This window comes from Gigantopelta aegis, chromosome 4 (genome assembly GCF_016097555.1).
Source record: "Gigantopelta aegis isolate Gae_Host chromosome 4, Gae_host_genome, whole genome shotgun sequence".
NCBI lineage: Eukaryota > Metazoa > Mollusca > Gastropoda > Neomphalida > Peltospiridae > Gigantopelta > Gigantopelta aegis.
This window is the reverse complement of record NC_054702.1, coordinates 10,741,984-10,762,131: the sequence shown is the minus strand read 5'-3', so window position 1 is coordinate 10,762,131 and position 20,148 is coordinate 10,741,984. Positions and strand designations below refer to the sequence as shown.

At 33.5% G+C, this 20,148-nt stretch overlaps 1 protein-coding gene across 1 annotated transcript in view; it reads right to left on the bottom strand.

The window, feature by feature from the left end:
- Nucleotides 1-336: 336 nt before the first annotated feature.
- Nucleotides 337-20,148, bottom strand: part of LOC121372350 (E3 ubiquitin-protein ligase rnf213-alpha-like) — a 47,552-nt gene continuing 27,740 nt past the window's right edge. The window contains exons 18-37 of the mRNA XM_041498653.1: nt 19,270-19,378; nt 16,126-16,291; nt 15,640-15,808; nt 12,843-12,961; nt 10,774-10,971; nt 10,166-10,291; nt 8,601-8,721; nt 8,158-8,396; nt 7,397-7,479; nt 6,724-6,857; nt 6,497-6,589; nt 5,892-6,077; nt 4,988-5,148; nt 4,025-4,247; nt 3,366-3,536; nt 2,859-2,921; nt 2,201-2,310; nt 1,627-1,768; nt 809-962; nt 337-485 (exon numbers count right to left, since the gene is read on the bottom strand). Of these exons, the coding sequence (XP_041354587.1) occupies nt 337-485; nt 809-962; nt 1,627-1,768; nt 2,201-2,310; nt 2,859-2,921; nt 3,366-3,536; nt 4,025-4,247; nt 4,988-5,148; nt 5,892-6,077; nt 6,497-6,589; nt 6,724-6,857; nt 7,397-7,479; nt 8,158-8,396; nt 8,601-8,721; nt 10,166-10,291; nt 10,774-10,971; nt 12,843-12,961; nt 15,640-15,808; nt 16,126-16,291; nt 19,270-19,378 (2,916 nt within the window). The remainder of the gene's footprint in view (nt 486-808; nt 963-1,626; nt 1,769-2,200; nt 2,311-2,858; nt 2,922-3,365; nt 3,537-4,024; nt 4,248-4,987; nt 5,149-5,891; nt 6,078-6,496; nt 6,590-6,723; nt 6,858-7,396; nt 7,480-8,157; nt 8,397-8,600; nt 8,722-10,165; nt 10,292-10,773; nt 10,972-12,842; nt 12,962-15,639; nt 15,809-16,125; nt 16,292-19,269; nt 19,379-20,148) is intronic.

Here is a 20,148-nt window from a genome sequence, read left to right as displayed (position 1 = left end):
GTTAATTCATTAATTGTTTGTGCATGTGGTTATCTGTATAAAATGTGATTAAACAAACAATTCTGAGAAAAAAGAAAACATGTACAAAATTCATACTGGTTTTCAATGATCAGCGAAACAGAAAGTTTCATTATGTGTGAAAGTCGGTTCACTAATTGCTGTTTAGTAGCGGTTATGACCACCACGAGCATTAATCACTGCTTTGCAATGCCGCTGCATGCTCTGTATCAAGTGCCTAATGTCCCTGCAGTGGAATGTTCTAATCAGAGCATTTGCAAGGTCGTCTATGGTTCTTGGTGCGTTATCAAGTCTTAAAATGTGTGTCTGAAGTTGATCTCAGATGTGTTCGATAGGGTTACGGTCGGGAGAAACAGCTGGCCAATCCATTCTTTCAATTGTCTCTTCTTCAAGGTAATCCCTGACAATTCGTGCTCTATGTGACCGTGTGTTATCGTCCATTAGCACAAACTCAGGACCAATGGCACCTGCAAACAGTCTCACATATGGAGTAGGAGCTCCATTCCTGATGGCATATAAGTCTGTACGACCATCAAAGATATTCCACCCTATACCATAATTGAACCCCCACCAAACCGATCATGTTGCAATATGTTACAGTCAGCATATCACTCTCCAGGTTGACGCCAAACATGCCTACGGCCATTGTTAAAGTCCAAGCAAAATCTTGACTCGTCTGTAAACTGAACAGGACGCCAATGACGACGTTGCCATCTGACGTGGTTTCGCGCTCACAACAATCGAGCTTGACGGTGATGTGGGAGCAGTATTGGCCTTACTGCTGGCCTACTGCCTCGGAAATTGGCTGCATGGAGTCTGTTTCTCAATGTTTGTGGGGTGATGCGGACTCCAGTGGCCTGGTGGAATTGTCTATTCAGTGTCACCATGTCACCATAAATCTGTCTTGACGCTGTGTTGTAGCTCTCGGTCTTCCACTCCTGGGTCTATCACGTAATTGTCCAGTATTGTTGTAACGTGTTCGCAATCTGGAAATAACGCTTTGTAATACTGCAAGTGTTTTAACCACCTGTCTTTGAGTTTGACCACATTCAAGCATTCCGATTGCTCTGCCTCGCTCTTCAATTGTCAAATGGTGTCGTGGTGGCATTGTAACTGAACTTTAACATTAAATGATGTGTAGTCTCAAACTGAAGACAATCAATTTCATCAGAGCTTTCAATCTGCGATTTCAAAAAAGTGCGTTTTCACTCTGATTTTCACCCAAGCCACTTCAAGGCCCAGGTGCGCACGTGCAAATTGTACATAATCGTGTAAAACAATTTACACACAAAGTACAGTATCTCATTTTTCACCTTTACATAAGAAAATATTATATATTTAATATATGATCCTTAACTTTTTTGGAGGAGTATATGTTCTTTATTTAATAAAAAAGCTCTATTAGTTGGAAATAGCAGCAAACTCAGGACAGTCTCTTTCAGATCTACTTATTAAACAATGTACTGAGATGTCATCAAACATTTTTATTACATAGATGTTAGAATAACAAAATATGTGTGTCTGTATGTGTATGTGTGCATTAGAAAGGTGGTTCCGGTAGGAAAAAACCACACGTACAAATAATACATTTAATTAAGTAGAACAAACAATATACCTATAAAAATCTCTTAGTCCAAAGAATTCTCGCTTTTGCTGAGTAGCACCAAATACTGCTTTGTAAGCATCAGCTAACTGTGGTAAAAGTGACTTGATTCTTCGAAAAACTTCTTCACGGGAAGCACATATTCCCCTGTAAAAACAGTGTGTAAATATAACATACTTTAGTATATAAGAGAAATAGGCTGCAATTTTGTAGGTTCAGTTTTCTCTGTTTCAATATTTGGCACAAATATGTTCAGTGTCTCATCTGTTCCAAAGTGGCAGAAAGTTCACTAAATATGGATATGTCAAGGGAAGGCATTCAATCAATCAGTTACTCATCTGTAGTAATAAACACATAAACCAAAAATAATCAAATATAGAATTTAGTGGGAGACACTAACAAACAACATATAATTCAAAACTTAATCAGCAGACAATATTGTTTGCTTTTACATTTATATCTTGACCAATGTTTTTACAAATAGAACATTCACACTATTCACAATAATTGACACATTAAAATACTTAAAACAAAAACTGGTATGAGACACATATGTATTGGTTGTTGTGAAACACTTACTTGGCTGACTCTAGAAGTTCCGCCTCATCAGGAACCTCTCTCTGGACAAGAATTCCTCTGTTCATCTTGGCCGGGTCTAGAGCCCAGTTGGAAATGCCAATAAAGGCAACCTTAAAATATGAATAATAGACTAAAATATGCTTGAAACAAAACAAAGATCATTTGTTACTTTACAGAATATAGTACAATGTTTTCAAAATAGCTTGTAATGTTTGCAGTTTACAATACAAACTGTAGTTGAAGATTTGACGTTCATCAGTTTTCTTCACTTATAAAAAAGATGACTTCATTACACTTATCCAGAGCAAAACATTTCATGGATATAAAAAATAGGGAATTCTGTTGAATTTTTAATTTAATTTAATTTTTAATAATTAATTATAATGTAAAGTTTACGATTAATCTGATTTTATTTATAAATGTTCATATACTCATGAATCATAGTCAAACAGTGATGATATCAGTGAAAGCAAAAGGTTAACAAACAAGGAAACAAAATGTCCCCAAAAGACTAAACTAATTATTTTAAATGTTTTAAAAAGAGAATGTCATGAAGCAAAGAATGGTATTTTAATAGTACTGATGGACATTAGGAAATCATAACTTGAATAATTTAGTTTTTTATGTTTTAATTTGAATAACTAAAACAAAACCACACCTTTTTGTAGGGTTCTGGTTTTTCATCCCCTTGGCAGCCATCTTCTAGCAAAGGGTGCAGTGTCTAAAATACATTATAAAAAAGATTAAACATAAATGATGTGATATGTAAACAAAATAAAAAGGACAACAGAGTAGCATAAAATATCAATTTCAAATTAAGTTATTTTGCTACAAAAGAGCAAAATATTAATAAATCTATAATAATTTTAAATAATTTATAGGAATCAAAATGATTGTAAAAATAGGAAGCAAATAAACATGCATATAAGAATATTAAACAATGTAACTTGAATTATCACTGGCAAAAACCATCAAAACAAACTGACAAACGTGTCAAACAGATTGCTTGTTTTACTGCACATACACTTCACTTATTTATATAATGAGGAATAAACAATCAATGTTAGTGTAATATTAAAATTTGTTTGTTGTAAATGTAAACAAAATACAAATATTCATCTTATCTTAAACATATTCACTGTGGACTTCCAGTTAGCACACATACCTTGAGTGGCATGCGTACAGAATCTTCAGCCAATCCCACCTCATCGAGTACCACGATGGACACGTATCTACTCAGGTCCTTGTCTTTCTGAAACTGAGCACACTGTCGGAATGTTCCCAGAATACCTTCTGCTACTGACAGAGGACTACACTGGAATGACACCATCTGAGCCTACAAAAGGAATTATTAACAAATAGTCTGTGATGGTTTAGGATGCTTAAATCAACACAGCAAGTGTTACTGAAACATTAATAACTACATAATGGTTCCAAGATAAAAACATGATGCATTAACCCTTAATGTTTATAAATGTGGGTTTTTTAATATTATTATTAAATCAACATACCCAGTATATCTTGAATATGTCCAAAGTTTAAAAATTGTAATTGTTCTGAAATTTGTCAAATTAATGTGAACAGAACTCATAATTTTACAGAGTTTAAAAATTGTAGCATAGACATAGTGTAGCAAGAAAGCAGACACATATTTTTATAAGTATGTTCCAAAAGACCGGATACCCTAGTACATGCCACAAACTTAGAGGTTCCAATCATTGATTTTCTTTAAATACACGAGAATAAAACTATTTCAGTTTCACCACACAAAACTTTGTGATTACAAGGACAGATTTTGTTTTGTAATTAATGATGTAAACTCACCTGCTTCAGCTGTTTAAACAGTTCTTTTCTAGCAGAGTTTCCTTGCATTGCATCGGAAACGATGGTCTTGGCCAGGGATTTGGAGCTGCCAGGCTTTCCCACAAGAAACAGTGGAATGCGTAACTCTATGCAGATGATCATCATGAAGAGATTTTCTTTCAGAGCCTGGTTTCTAGCTATGTTCTCCTCCAGTTGGACATTTTCAAGGAAAACATCTTGACATCTAGAATCGAAACAGTCGGCTGAATTCACAAAGCCTGTTCATGTCTTAACTTTATTTACAATTTACAATGCTTAAACAGTAAACACTCAACAGAGGTTGCATAAATTCAGACCAATAATTCTATGTGTAATGATTTTTTTTGTTTTAAAGACGCAACTATAAAGCCAACTATTACAGCTTTCCTTCAGAATATAATAAGCTATTCAGAATACAAACAGGAACAGACTGTTTATTAAGACACCCCAGGACATTTCTCACTGCTACTGTTTGGTGTAGAATAGTACAGTGAATCTGAGACAAAACCGTAATACATGATCAGAGATGTATCTCTGCATAATGCAGTCAAATGGGCATTTGGCAAAATAGTGGTTATAGGACGGCCACTCGTGAGGAGATCCTTTACTACATCCTTCTTACTAATACTGACAACTGCAATATTAACAGCAGTTATTTTATTTATAGATGAACAAGCAAAAAAAGGATGTCAATAACAAATAAAACTGCAAACAGTAATGATGGATTCCCAGGCCAAGCTATAATAGCTGTACATCACTAAGACAAATTTATGTTGTTTAATTATAGCAAAAACTTCAGCTGAATCTGCCCCAGGACCATTCTTACAAGATGAAAAAAACAGAGATGACAATAATAATAATAATAATAATAATAATCCTAAGGAAATCAATAGGTTCCCGTCGATAGGCACTTGGGCACCCAATAACATTTGTTTTTGTACTAACCTTGTGATGACATTAACAAACTGATCCTCTCCACCAGGAAGACTGCATGGCTTTTGAAAAAACTGTGTTACATGGTCATCATAGTCATCTCTACTTCTCAGAGAAGCTCGGTAACAGACACCAAGAGCCAAAATTAATGACTTGGTCAAATCATCCGGCCACTGAAATACCCCAACATAAAACAAGAGATTAATTAGAAAATAACCATGCACCTTTATTTAAAAAATCAAGGAGTGGAGAAGAAAAATGTATTCTCTCATACTAAATTATACTGAATCCATTTTTTCAATAGGAAAACTTAATTCACATTATGTAGCAACAAAAGCTGTATGCACAAATCAACTGGTTACTGAAAACCCCCAGAAAACATGTGAACAGCTATAAAATATCTGTCACTACAGTGTAACCTGAATGATTAATACACAAGTAATACCTGGTTCACAATATAAGTATGATATTGCAGCCCATTTCAATCTAACATATGTTATTCAGTAAATCTACAATACTATACTTTTTGCCATAAAACATTATAAATTTATTTATTTAAAAAAAAGAGGAAGAAAAACCATTAAAGGTTTGTTGGGATGTTTTGGGGTTTTTTTGGAATGTGATTGTGTCATCCTTCTTTTAATGTCCAGCATGTAAGAACACTGGAAGACTATCTTTTTCAGTTTTTATATATTATTAAATGTTTTATCTTGTTACTTAAAAAAAACCCCAAAAAACTTACAAACAAACAAAAAAGATAAAAGTTGTGGGTTTTTTCGAAGTAATAAGATAAAACTTATGTAAAAATTAAAAAAGATATTTTCACAATAAATATTTTGAGGCAATTTGTTTAGTGTAATATGTCCATTTTGGAATGTGATGCCCTTTTTTAACATCCCACAAGTAAGAACACTACTGACGTTTGCATTTCCATATTCTTCTGTCTCCTCCTCCTCTTCCTCTCCTCTTCATCAGAAATCTCCCTTTCTTCTTCCTCCATCATGTCAAACAGAGTTCGGTTGTCCTGAGATTGTTGGTAAAACCAAGACATAACCTTGAGGACTCGTTCTACATCTCGCAGACTCACAAAACTGCACTCATCCTAAAGTAAATTGTTAAAAGTCTCCTAAAGTATGATAATAGTACAAAAGTTAATTCTAAAATAATGCCAATTGTTTTCAGAAAATAAAAAACCCTAAGATTTTTTCTTAAGAATCATACTACATTAACAACATAATATTGTGTACTTTTTTAACATATAGGATTCATAACACCAAAAACCTTTGCTGCCATATATTAGTACCTACCACTATTTTGTGCCAATAATATGAAAATTAACTGAAATATACTGGCAATCCATGGATGGGGAATGTTTTGAAATCATTACATCTTGTAAACAATTTGAAATCCATTTTCTTTATTAGCCCTTTTCTGAATATAACCAATGATTTGTGTTATGGTGAAAGAAACTGCAAACAAAACAGCTCAAAATCAATTATTTAAACAATAAAATGACATTACCTGTTGATCTCTCATAAAGTTTTGTGACTGTATTAAGATTGTGCTGATTACTTCAACAAGTCCAGGTATTTGTGGTAACATGTCATCATGAATCTATAAAAAAAAGTAAAGAAGACATATTCATGAAGAAATCACAGTTTTGGCATTTTTCTCTTTTTTCATTCTCTATCCCGCCTATGCACATGTGTACTAAACATTACTGCAGTCCACTTAACAGATCAACTTACATAATGGTTGACCATTTGTCTGATGTACAGCTCTTCCACCGTTGTGTTCAGTTGTCCAAAATCCCAGACTAGTGGCAGCATGCTCTGTGGCAATGGCTGGACCCGGTAAACAAGTCGACGCATTGGAACACGACCTAAACGTTTGAGACAATAACCACAATATAAATATTGAAACATAAATAAACAAATAGTACACACAAAAGCAACAAGATTTCTGAGATTTTTATCATTCATTTTTAAGATTCTTAAACATAATCCTAAAGCCAACAGACAGGCAGATAAGAAGGACCTTTAGCTTAAATGGGACGTCAGATTTAGACATTCAATATTTTGTATTACACAAGTTGCATTATTTGTTCTTGTGGTTAATGACCCTGTATGCTGGAACAGGGTATGTGCTTATAAAACTTTTACAATCTAGACTCAAATCATTAATGCAATTTGTATGGTGTAGTCATGATATGTTAAAGTCTCGGTCTATTAAAAAATGCTCTCGTCCATGCCTCATAGAACCCATGAAGTGAACTCTATATTCTCTTAGTTTAATCTTTTCAAGTAAAGGTCAAAAGGAAAAAGAAACCTTGTGCTAAACATTACTTTGCTCATCATAATTACAAAATGATGTATTCAGCTGGGAATTAATTATAATAGAGACTGTTTATGAAATTGTTACCAAGCTTGTCTGTTGTTTTTTCTGCATCAACATGGTAACCAAGACCAGCTTTTTCAAGTCTTTGTATCAACTCATCAGAATGTCTGAAAATAAAACCATATGAACTTGTTACTTGCTAAAATCACAACAATACCAAGTTGTATTGTAATGACTGTAAGAATGAATGGTTACATCAAATGTCTTACTTAAAATGAATACATCAATGTCAAACATTTTATCTTGAAGCCTAACAGTGTTGGCTGTTACAGAAGAGAATTTCAGTCTAAAATATGTCATATTTACAAAAAAGCTGACTTTTAAAGTTTATTAGCGTGCAGTCAAAAATGATGTAAGTAATGAAAAACTCAATGAAAAATGACTAAATTAAGAGCAGCAAAAACATTTAATTAATAAAAATGCTCTCAATATTGAACAGAAAGAACAATTTTTATCCAAATTTAGTGTTCAACAACCAAGAATTATTGTTCATTTTATTCAGTATTATTTTTTTAAAGTTAAATGGTTAAAAACTAATGCTAACAATGATAAAAAATATATGTGGTTATAATTAATACAAATTTTGCATAGAAAACACATAGTTTAACATCAAAGAAACTTCTTGTTGAATTTGAATCCAGTATCATGTGGTTTAAATAAAACTGATGATAATTAATCAAATTACAATTACACATACTTTTTGAATGAGATACTGTACACACTGAACTAGTTTAAGTTTGTTAGACAGAACCAATGATAATTCCCAAAATTAAAAGTTTACATACTTCCTGTAAGGGTTACATGCAGCCACTATCTTAAGTTTGTCAGACAGCTGTAATGGTTGACCATCCATTGTCCCATCACACATTATTTCCTTGATCAGACCAATCGACTCTGTTGTGTTGGCCTCGTCAAAGAACAGAACGGTGTACATGTGTGCATTGATCTTTGCATTGGCTTGAGCAAGCCGTTCTGCTTTGTGAACTTTCTTGATAATATCATCAGCTGTGGTACCACCATGGACCTGTTTGAAGATGCCATACATTGTACATCCAGTCACATATTAGCATCTGGAAAATATCAGCTATTAAATTTTGTTTAACAATTTTCTTGTTTATATCATTAGCAAAGATTTCAAACTGTGTATGTTAATGTATTCATAAAATGGCCATGTAATCACATTTTATATGAGTTAATGTTAAATAATCAAAATCATCAAGACACACACCTTCATGATGACCATGTTTTCAACTTCAACTCCTGGAGGACTCTGAAGGGAACACAGGAACTTGACCAGTCTAGTTTTTCCACATCCTGTTTCACCCATGATTAACACAGGGATGTTACATCTGAAAAAGATTTATACTGTATATCCAACACCGATTAAACTTCACAATCCTCCCCACCCCCTAAATTTTCATTTATATTGGTAGGAACTATATTTCAAAGCAAAAAGCACAGTTGTGAAAACCACTAGCCCACCAAGATAATGCACTAGCCCAAATTCCTGATCAATTATAACTGGATTTTTAATATAATTTTTTTAACATTACACATTTACGAGTGTAACAGTAAAATAAAGCAAACACTTAAAATCAAATCATATACGTTGGGTATTTGGACAAATGACATATTGGTAAAAACTTTGAGCAAACTCATGGTTGGTATCTAAACCCAGTATCAAAATAATTAAATTTAAATGAGGGTATGACAATGTGACACACGGTAATAGATGGTTCAGTGTATTTGGTAGCTGGATATACTATTTACATCACCAGGAACAATGATGCCAAGTGCTCAAATACAGGGCATCATCCGTCTCAGACTGATATCAAAAGAATATAATGGTGATGTGTAATCCGTTGTTAATTGATGAACAAAAAAGGTATTATCTTGTATTGGCAGCTGTGAAGCATTATCCAAACCCCTACACGAAATAGGCCAAGCCGAGTCATTGCATGTTCGGTTTTCCTGATTGCCGATACCCACTTGTAAGCGAAGTATTAAATTAGAAAACAATAGGTAAATAAAACAAACACTGAAATTCAAAGCATGACTGGGGTTTACTTGATTGACATTAACCTGTTGTTGCAATTGGTGATTTCCAAGTTCTTAGCCTAAAACATTATGTGCAAGATTAACTACCACATGACTTGCCCAACCAATCAAAACACGCATGTCATTAGACTTATTTCCTGTGCCAGAAAGCGTAAACAATGCATGCTGTAACTGTGATGATTTAGAGATAGCATGTTACTGCAGTTTGTAGAGCTAGTTCAAGTGGATTATTATTATATACTGATTGCATTGTTGATATTATTCGATGACCAACGTCACGATCAAATTTATTGAACGAAATTTCAACCGAGAAAAAACCCACATGATCGAGTAATAAGGGGAGGGGGAAAAAAAAAAAACCCACTAGCCATGGACATCGGGCTAGCGGATTTGTCGAACTCTGGTTTGTATAGATTGTGTGACAAAGTAGAGAATAGCTACTTAATAAGTTATGAGTATCTTTCCCTAAGTGAATTAATTTTGTACAATGAAGATTTTGGTGAAGGTTTACAACAAGAATTTACGAGGTACAGATAATTAATAACTCCTCATATTAATTTGATTATACATTTTATTACTCATGCACTGTTCCATTTAAATGTTCTTTACAATGAAAATTTTGATTATTTTTAACCGGAAAAAAAAAAAGATTCATAGGGAAAAATACTGATTGAGTAATAATATCAGATTCCAGGGATTTCACTGATTTTAACCAGAAGTGAACGTCTCATTTACCTGAACCTCATGAAGATTGCCAGAATCTTTTTGACATTGTCCGTCGTCAACTCATAGGTTGGATCTGGGTCATAGAAGAAATCCACACCTGGCATCACACTGCAGAGCTTTTCCAAACGTTGCAACCTGTTGGGAACAAAAACTTAAAATATGAATTATGATAAACACAAATCAAGCATAACCTCACAGAACCATATCGAATGTGAAGTTTGAAAAATACTGAGTTAAACATTCTACAAGAGAGTGTTGATGTTTCCCCCAGTTATTAATATTATTTTTAATCAATGTAACTCTGACCTCGGAGTATCCTATTCAAATTAAGCAGTGTTTGTAATCCCCAGTGATGTCACTTGTATGATCCAATAATATCTAGTTAAATAGCATTAAAATGTGCACATCATCTCAATGTTTCAAATTCACCGATTATTCAATGAATGGAATTGTAATCCCTAAATCATAGATTAAAACCGCAAAACAGTTTGGTTAGAGCTAGTATTTAAAATTCTCAGAAACTCTTTTTAAGATGATTTTTATCTCTGCTGAATAAAATTGTTTTCACGCATTTCACTAAAAAAGGACATGTGACAACTGTGATCTGCATTACTAACCTTTGTAACTGATCAAAGTTTTCATTGAGAGGAACTCTGTTTCTGATGAGGCTATCTTGAAGGTTCTTTGCCATGATTGCAGGCTCTAACACATGGCCTGTTTGCTGGTCTATCAGATCGCCAGTCTGTCTGTTGATGTTGAACCCCAGGAATGTCATTGTTTGCCCATCAGGATTAAAAAATATGTATGGATGTGGACTGCAAATATGTACAAGTTTTTTTTTACATGACTAACAAACAGGAGTAAGGACTTCAGTTAAAAATCAAAATCTGTAATAAATAAAGCAAACATTTCCCAGAAATGAGCCCCATGAAAGCATAATCATCTAAAAATGTTTTGTTTAACACTGTAACAAATCTGTATATTTCCAATACTTTCCTGAATAATCTGATTTGTTGTCTGTCCTTTTTCTACTTATGTTTAGTTTCTTAATTTTATTCTTGGTTTCTCAACTTCTTATACTAACATCTTCTAGCACCCTATTAGCACTTTAATCAGCTTTCTATGAATCAGATTATTGATGGGTAAAGTTACAGGAACGATCATTCAGATCCATTGATTTTCCAAACAGTGGCATGAGACCATATAATATTGTAATGTTTAGGCTTGGATTTTATAGTTAATATCACGTTGTGTAATATTTGGGGAGGGGTTAAACAATAATAATGTTATATTGTATTTTGGGATACCATTTGAGAAGATAATTAAGTTAGAATTGTTTATTTTATTTACGTAATTTTTGTTGTAGCGATGTATAATTTTCGGCAATATTCGGCTATAATTAAGTTTGTCGTTAATCTTCGTTATTTCTACGAAGAATTGTTATGATAGGTTAACCAATCGTCATGTCCGATTAATGTCATGTCATTAATTTGGACCAATGAAGCCATTCCATGTATTAATGCTAGATTTGTCCATCCGTTTACTCACTTCTGATTTTCCAACCACAGGTACAACATGTGTGTTTGTTGATTGTGTTTTTTTATGTGTAGATTTTGAATGGCTCTCTCTCACTCGGTTATTCCAAATTGTGTTTTTAGATTTATTATGTGAGAACCGACAATGATAAGCTATTTATTTATTATGTAATTCATTAACCAAATGGTAGTGTATTTTTGTTAGTTGTCACCGTCTTGCATTGCATTACCGTAAACCTTAAAATTATTGTTAGGCTTATTTTGTATTGACACTTGAGAGGTTACTAAAATATTTTTGAAAGAAGATTATTGGAATTTTGGAGAGAAGAATTAAGTGAAGGAAATATTATTTCTGTCTCGTAAATTTCCAAGTATTCCACGTTTGGGAATCTTGTGGTTTCACGAGTGGAAATGAATGTTTAGGTACGTTTTAGATGTTTTCGATGGATTTTCATTCTCTTAGAATAAACAAATAGTAATCCATATTGGGATTCTTAATGTTTCATTGGCGGGGAATTCAATGGTGGTTGAGTTGTTGGAAATTTGAAAAACTATTATGTAACCTGTATCTCTCAATGTCAATCATGAAATCTATTAAAAATCTTAATTATTTTGCTGGTTAAATGTAATTGTTTTTATGATCTATTGAAACCCTTAAATAAACACTGTGAAAAAGGACGACTTATGTGATTATTGTATTAGTTAGTGAGAAAGGTTAATCATGAGTTTACATATTGAAATGTGATTTTGGAAGCCTACGACCGAAAGGGGTAGCCGAACCCAGCAAGGCATTTTTAGAACTGTATTTAGTTCGATTCTAGCACCGGTCTATAAGTGGGCACGTGCTGAGAAAGTGAAATCGTTACAACACCATTAGAGCAAATTTATTTATTAATCATCGACTATTGGATGTCAAACATCTGGCAATTTGACATGTAATCTATTAGTGTTAGAGAGAAAACCTGTTACATTTTACCATTAGTAGCAAGGGTTCTTTTATATTTTATATAAATCCTCCTTTCTCCGACAGTCTCTGTATGTCTGTCTCTATCAGTCTCTATCAAACATACATGCACACACAGACACACTGACCACCATAAACAGAAATCATCAGTATGATCCACACAGCAGCTGAGCAGAAAAAAACAAACCTGCTTTCCCAGGTCCGTCTCATCTGGAAGCGAGAAATAACATCTTCATCTGGTTCCTCTTGTTCTGCGTCACCAATTGGTGTTTCTTCACTCATGTTCAGGGATCGAGTGGCAAAGTCCTGAAACAGACATAAAAAATATATAGAGTATGAGATATATTACAACAAATATTTGACCCAACAATGGATATTACAGATATAATATGAAGTTTTTATACCCACACAAATGTTGCAAAAAGAAAATATGTTCTCTATCTAACCACCTATATAGCTTCCATATACAACAAAACATCACAGAAAATGAAATAACATTTTAATATAGTTTTACTGTCATTTCTAACAAAATGTTTTAGATCTTAATTGTTCATAGTATGACATATTTTGGCAAATATATAAACTGACAATCAAAAGAAAGTATACCAATTATTTTTTCAAAGTATTAAAAACAACACAAAACACAAGTTGATGCAAATGTTATATTTTGAAAGTATAATAATTTGGTGATAAATAAACACGAGTATACTCAATAAAACCCATAAAATGATAATATCACAGTTCACAACAGCACTAGGGGTGAAATGTGCGATTTCATAAAGGACCACTCATAACGAAGGTGAATATATTTGACCACAAAGAACATGTTTCAATAGCATGTATGTCCACCATGTGCAAGTATGCAAGCATGGACCAGACGTCGGACAGATTTCCGTCAATGACAATAAGGTCTGTCCGCTGTTGGCCACAGATACCGCCCCAAACCATCACAGATCCACCACTAAACGGTTCAGTCTCCTGAACACAGCACGGAGCTGTTCTCTCTCCTGCACGTCGGTATATCAGAGTCCTGCCATCAACTCTGAATAACTGGAACCTACTCTCATCAGAAAAGAGTACACGTTGCCAGTTCCGATGTTGCCAACGTTGAAACTGACGTGCCCAACGTAAACGTCGAAGTCGATGTTGCCTTGTCAATGTCATCCCTCTGAATGGTCGATAGGCCCTGATACTATGCTGTCGTAGTCGACGATGTACAGTGTGACAACTGATGACATGTCCAAGGCCAGTCGCTGCAGATGACGTCATAGTGAGGAATCTGTTACGCAAGTGTAAGATGCAGAGATGGCGGTCCTCGTTGGCTGTTGTGACACGGGGTTTTCCACTTCATGGTCTGTCTGCAGTCCTGTCAGTCACCCTGTAACACTGTATCAACCTGGTGATCGTCAATGTTGGGCATTTCAGGATTCTTGCCACATGGGCATAACTCGCACCCAACTGCACCATACCAATAGCTCTCTCTCTCTTTCTTCAGCAGTTAGCCTTGCCATGTTCTCTGGTCTTTTATTGTTGACTGAGGCACGTTCTAAGCAATGGCACCCTTTTTTACACCCTTATGGGCACGAGTATCATGTTTCTTGTGCAGTATAAATTTGATGAATACTCATTTTGCACGTGCGGCATCGCCCAAACACAGCAATATGCGACTATTCGTCATTGATGGCATTATAACGAACAATACTGGAACCTATCTGACCTTCCATGAACGTGTATTGTGTTTATTTATAATAAAAATAATTGGTATACTTTCTTTTGATTGTCAGTTTATATAGAAATAAACAAGAATGTCTTGCCTACCATGAACTTTATTCAGTGTCACTGATAGTTGTATCCATAAGATGTTCATCTCAAAACAAAATTATATTAAGTTTTAATTATTTTCAAATGCATTGTGATGAACATCCATAGGAGCAACTGAAAAACAAGTTTCATCCATCTATAGGACTTACAGTTTATGAAAAATGGAGCTATACACAAAACTTTAATATTTACCTAAAAGCAAACATATTTTAATTAAAAATGTATAATTAATTAATTTTTAATTCTTTTTACATGCTCTGTGATGAAAATTCATACATATAGGTACAACTATAAAACAGGTTTCATCGATCTATGACTTAATTATAGCTTGTGAGAAATGGAGCTAAATGCAAAACTTTAACCTTTTCTATTAATTAATTTTTAATTCTTTTCAAATGCACGTATAGTCTGTGAGAAACTGACTAAAAAATTTAATTTTAATGTTAAACTTTAATTTAAAAGTTGAGTCGCCATCGCCTCCATCAAAAAAGTAATACCTACGTGTGTATCTCGCCCTTTCACTTTGTAAAGGAGAGACAAAAATCCTTTTTATTCATGGTTTGAAATATTTTGCTAATACAATAAAAAATCCTAACTTCATAAAAAGAAACAATTTGGTAAAATGGCAATTAACATCACAAAAACGTATAATTGTTCATAATATATGAAGCATTTTGGTAAAATAGCTAACAATGCAACAAATAAAAATCCTAATTGTTCATGGTTTGAAATATTTTGCTAAGACAATAAAAAATCCTAACTTCATAAAAAGAAACAATTTGGTAAAATGGCAATTAACATCACAAAAACGTATAATTGTTCATAATATATGAAGCATTTTGGTAAAATAGCTAACAATGCAACAAATAAAAATCCTAATTGTTCATGGTTTGAAATATTTTGCTAAGACAATAAAAAATCCTAACTTCATAAAAAGAAACAATTTGGTAAAATGGCAATTAATGTCACAAAAACGTATAATTGTTCATAATATATGAAGCATTTTGGTAAAATAGCTAACAATGCAACAAATAAAAATCCTAATTGTTCATGGTATGAAATATTTTGGCAAAATATCATGAAATGCAATCGTAATCGTTAATTTAATAAATTTTCACTATACTACAGTAGGTTTCCACTTAATGAAGTGACTACATGCTCACCCGTGACATCTGGATAACAAATTTGAGAACAAACAGTGAGAAGCCGGGAAGATCATCTTGGAGTTCTGGAGAGCAGAAAACTGATCTCTCAAAGTCACACAGCTGAGTGTTCAGGAACCACACAAAGTGATGGAGCTCTGCCCACGAGGGGTCTGGTACCCCACAGTGTCTGAACAATACAATATCAAATGCATTAATTAATACATATCTATTTTAAGCGACATATGGAGCATAGTAATTTATACATGTAAACATGGATTTGTAGACTAATAAATGGCCAATAAGGACATATGGCAATAAAATGATTACTATGAATGCTGAAAGGGACTGGATTGAAGTTTCACAATTGTCAAACTTATTTCTTAATTTTTGTTTTGAAATGTGAAAATCATATTTTGAGAAACTTGCCTATTTACAAGCAAATTATTACAAGATACACCTAGAATTAATGGTGGGAAAAGTCACTGAATACAACCTGTATCTAACCTGAGAAGAGTGATAAGACACTGGGCCGGGTCTCCCTGTGGTGTCAAAGGATCAATATCACTCAGACTTGCTTTACTTTCCTGTCGGAACAAATACTGGAATGGTCGCTGATATACGACACTCCGGAACTCCTCCACATCAAACAGCAGATCATTCTTCTCATAATCTAAAAGAAGGAAATTCAATAATAAAAAAATAATAAAATAAAATAAATGTCACCACTCTTACAAACTAAACTAAACAAACATAAGCTTTTATTTTACACAACCTTTATGTTTTCAGTAAAAACAGGATGATGCAGTCTGTCAAATCATCACTTTCCTAATCTAAAGTAAACAAATACAGGTTTGATATAGTCTTTTAAATCATCACTCTCATAATCTAACAAGTAAATTTCTGTCTAAAAGAAGAAATCCATGTTATGTATGTAGTAAAAAGAAAATGACTTAGCTTTTTATAAAAAAGACTAGAATAGATGTTTAATGACACCCCAGCATGACAAATACATCGGCTATTGGGTGTCAAACTATGGTAAATGCAAAACTACAGTGATTATCAACATCAATATAAAAATTCAACATTTAACAGTATAAAGAACTGTGAAAATACATACAAATATCACAGATAGGTAAAATTAAAATTTACAATAAAAGTCTGTATCTCGAAGAAATTACAACAAAAGTTCTGGATGGAATCAAAAGGATTCCATCACATTTCTTTGACCAAAAAAACATATTTTCTAGTTTCCTTGAGATGATTACACTCCACCAAAATGTGGTGTACTATCAGAGTACACCGACAGCAGTCACACTGAGGTGGAGAATCCTTCTTCAAGATAAAAAGAATAGAATAGATGTTTAACGACACCATAGCATGAAAAATACATTGGCTACTGGGTGTCAAACTATGGTAAATGTACACAGTAAGTGATGAACATCATCAAGTTAAAATTCAAGAGTTAAATAAACACACAGTGTAAAGAACTGTACAACATTACAAATATCATAGATACATGAATTAAAATTTAGAATAAAAGTCAGTATCACATAAAAATTATAATAAAAGTTCTGGATGGAATCAAAAGGATTCCATCACATTTCTTTGACCAAATATATCTTTTCTACTTTCACTGAGATGAGTACACTCCACCAAAATGTGGCGTACCATCAGAGTACACTGACAGCGGTCACACTGAGATAGAGCATCTTTCTTCAAGATAAATGAATGGGTCAAGTAGGTATGACCGATGCGAGCATGACACCAGACTATTTCATCCTTCCTGCACTGCCTATAGGAGGACTGCCACTCTCCCAAGACAGCATGAAGTTTGTTCACAACCAAACCATTCCAATCATTTTGCCAAGTCGAAAATATAAATTGGTTAATACTGTTTAAAATCAGTATACGGCACACCAACTCTGGCATGAGGCAAATTATAGCAGACTTGGCAGCTGCCTTTTCATTATCCCCGATACCAACATGGCTGGGCACCCAACAAAAGACAATATCTTTATTTGCTATGGCTAAAAAGACACACTTTCGTATCACCATCCCAATTAAGCTTCATATTGGAGACATGAAAGTGAATCTGTGAAAATAATAAATTTGGATCAAATCGAATCCTCAATATATTCTAAGGCTTTAATGACTGCCCAAACTTCAGCACAAAAGATTGATGAAAAGTCACGCAATTTCATGGAAAGTATTGTGTGTGAAGGAAAAACTAGCACAAGTCACCAAATTCCCATCCTGTGATCTGTCTGTATAAATAGCAATGTATAAGAACGGTACCGGTCGTGCATTTCCATGAATTTTTTTTTATAGACACCAGCATCTGTACTATCTTTCTTCAGATGTACAAGATCAAACACAATGTTAGGTGGTGTAATACACCAAGGTGGTAAAACAAAATATGAAGAAGTTTCCAAAGTGTCTGATAAATCAATCTTGGAAATTGAAAAAACAAAACGGTTAATGCGAAGACCAAATGTATGAATAGCATTTTGCTTGCATCAAACAACTTCATATATTTGTTATCAAACACTGCAGTATGTGTAGGATGTTTCTGCAATGATTTAATCTTGGTAGCAGCTTGCATAGAAAGCTTTGCGTGACTAGCACCTAAACAAGATTTGTGTACATCAACGTACAAGCGCTCTACAGGAGATTTAGCCTTTTAAGTCATGACTCCTCATAATATGAACGGCAAAAACCATTATCCATAATCGTATGTGCAGTTTCTTTGTTTTGTTTAATGACACCACTGGAGCACATTGATTAATTAATCATCGGCTATTGGGTGTCATATGTACAGTCTTACAGGCAAAATAGTGATCGATTCCACAAATCTCTATCTAGTGCCTCAAGCTTGTCTTTAGAGAGGACAGCCATTCCAAAGGAGATCCTATCTGAACAATAAATACTTATTACACTGCCAAAGAGGACTGCCACTGTCAAGACTAGTTTACAAATTGAAAACTATCTCATTGGAAAAAATATAGCTGTGATGACATGCACTCATAAATCACTGTCATAACAGTGATGATATCAGGTGTTCACGAACAGTTAGCATATCCTGAATACTGCTACCACAGCTGTCAAGTCTATCACTTCATCTAAACAATGAACAAATGTGCTAGAGTTTTACAAAAGAGATGAAAAACTATGCACAAGTTCAAAATATGGAATAGTATCAGCCATCATGTTGGTCAGTGATGCATCATATTTAGTAGATATAACCTCCAAGTGTCTACCATAAAACAATTTTAAGTTTATGTTCAAGTTTTTAACAAAAGTTAACACTCTCAGAATCTAAAGGAAGCAAATTAAAATGTATATTTTCAGTAAAACAGAATGCATGCTTTCTTTATAACTGACTTAATAAAACTTTGCCATTAAACCAATCCCTCTCCTTATCTTACACTTATTTGTAAAAAGATTTTCTAGTGAAGAAGTAAATAAATAGCTTGATACCAACCATTAGGTTTACTGGTGTTTGTCAGAATTTGCAAACTATCTTGTGGAGACCTACACTTCACATGTGAACATCAAATCAGTATCAAGGAATAACTATGTAATCTTGAGCAGAATTTGGCATAGACAAGAATAAAACAAAAAGAAAAAAGCATGCATCTAGATACCAACCATCAGGTCTACTGGTTTTAGTCAGGATCTGTAAACTGTCTTGTGGAGACCAACACGTCACATGTGGCAGAATTTCAAATATGGGATGTATCAACCGTACATTGGTTTTCTGTGAAAATCGAATTAGAATCGGCTATTTAAACATAGTGTAGCATTTGGATTAAAAAATAGTACATCATTAATCTTAATTTTTAACAAGAATTTCACACAATTAAATGTCTCGCTAAACACATTCAATTAAATTATGTTAATTAAAATATTTAATTAATTTTTAAAAATGTGTCACAAGTAATATGATCAACATCCATAGGTGTAAAGATAATGTTTCAATGATTTAGAACTTACAGTTTGTGAGAAACTGATCTAAACACAAAACATTAAAGCAAAACTTTAATGTTGAGCAAAAATATTTTAATTAAAAACTGTTTAATTAATTATTTTTAAAATTATTTTCTCATACATTGTGATGCACATCCATAGGAATAACTTTAAAACAAGTTTCATCAATCTAGGACTTACAGTTTATGAGAAATAAAGCTAAAAGTAAAAATGTTAATGTTAAGCTAATTTTTAATTCTTTTCACATGCACTTTGATGAACACCCATAGGTGCAACTATAAACCAAATTTCATTGACCTAGGACCTATAGTTTGTGAGAAGCTGATCAAAAAGCAAAACTTTAATACAAAAGTTAAACAGTACAATTTTAACATGCAAAGTAATTATTGGTGTGGTTCATAATAGTTATGTACCCTATATGTAATCCTGACAAATATGTTGTACAAAGAGAAAATTCTAGTAGGCAACTACATTAGACAATTATGGTTTCTAATTCATCTCACTGCTATTTTAAACTTTCCAATTTTGATACTCTTTTGA